The sequence below is a fragment of the Sinocyclocheilus grahami genome, unplaced genomic scaffold (genome assembly GCF_001515645.1).
Source record: "Sinocyclocheilus grahami isolate Dianchi unplaced genomic scaffold, SAMN03320097.WGS_v1.1 scaffold2159.1, whole genome shotgun sequence".
In the NCBI taxonomy this organism is placed as follows: Eukaryota; Metazoa; Chordata; class Actinopteri; order Cypriniformes; family Cyprinidae; genus Sinocyclocheilus; species Sinocyclocheilus grahami.
This window is the reverse complement of record NW_015507338.1, coordinates 82,369-82,909: the sequence shown is the minus strand read 5'-3', so window position 1 is coordinate 82,909 and position 541 is coordinate 82,369. Positions and strand designations below refer to the sequence as shown.

The following is a 541-nucleotide window of genomic DNA, read 5'->3' as shown; positions in this document are numbered from 1 at the left end:
AGTGAGCAGCAAATTCCCTGGTTTAATATCTTTGTGTACAATTCCCTGGCTGTGCAAGTATTCAAGACCATCCAGAAGCTGGCAAAAGTACCTGAGAGAGACACGGGAAGAACAACGGAGACACAAACGTGTGATTGATGTGTGAACGACCAGCTGAGGCTCAGCAACTCTGAAAAACACTTGTCAGTAATGCATCCCGATGTAACACTCTCAAACTCTGAGGATTAAGAATGTACCTGTTTCTTTAGACTCAAACCTGTCAGTGATTTCAGTTCTTAAACATGTTAAGAGTCTGAAAAACAAACTGCAGGTTTAATTCGTAAGCTCAGTTAAAACAGACTCCATCTACATCAAGATGCCAAACACAAATCTACATACACATAATATCTGTGAGAAATAAAAACCAATGTCAAAAGGCTAAAAATAGACATGATGGAAATTTTACAACCCATCAGAGCGGCTGATAGCGACGCAGAGCCTCAGGGGTTAGTCACTAGTTTTCAGTGACGAGTGTGAGTGTGAGTTTGTGTGTGTGTGTGTG

The 541-nt window shown here is 41.2% G+C and overlaps 1 protein-coding gene across 1 annotated transcript in view; it reads right to left on the bottom strand.

The window, feature by feature from the left end:
- The window catches only part of LOC107574243 (serine/threonine-protein kinase STK11-like), a gene marked incomplete at its 3' end in the record, with an annotated part of 21,045 nt that continues 20,504 nt past the window's right edge, over nucleotides 1-541 (bottom strand). Inside the window, exon 6 of the mRNA XM_016260693.1 lies at nucleotides 1-91. Coding sequence (XP_016116179.1) covers nucleotides 1-91 — 91 coding nt within the window. The remainder of the gene's footprint in view (nucleotides 92-541) is intronic.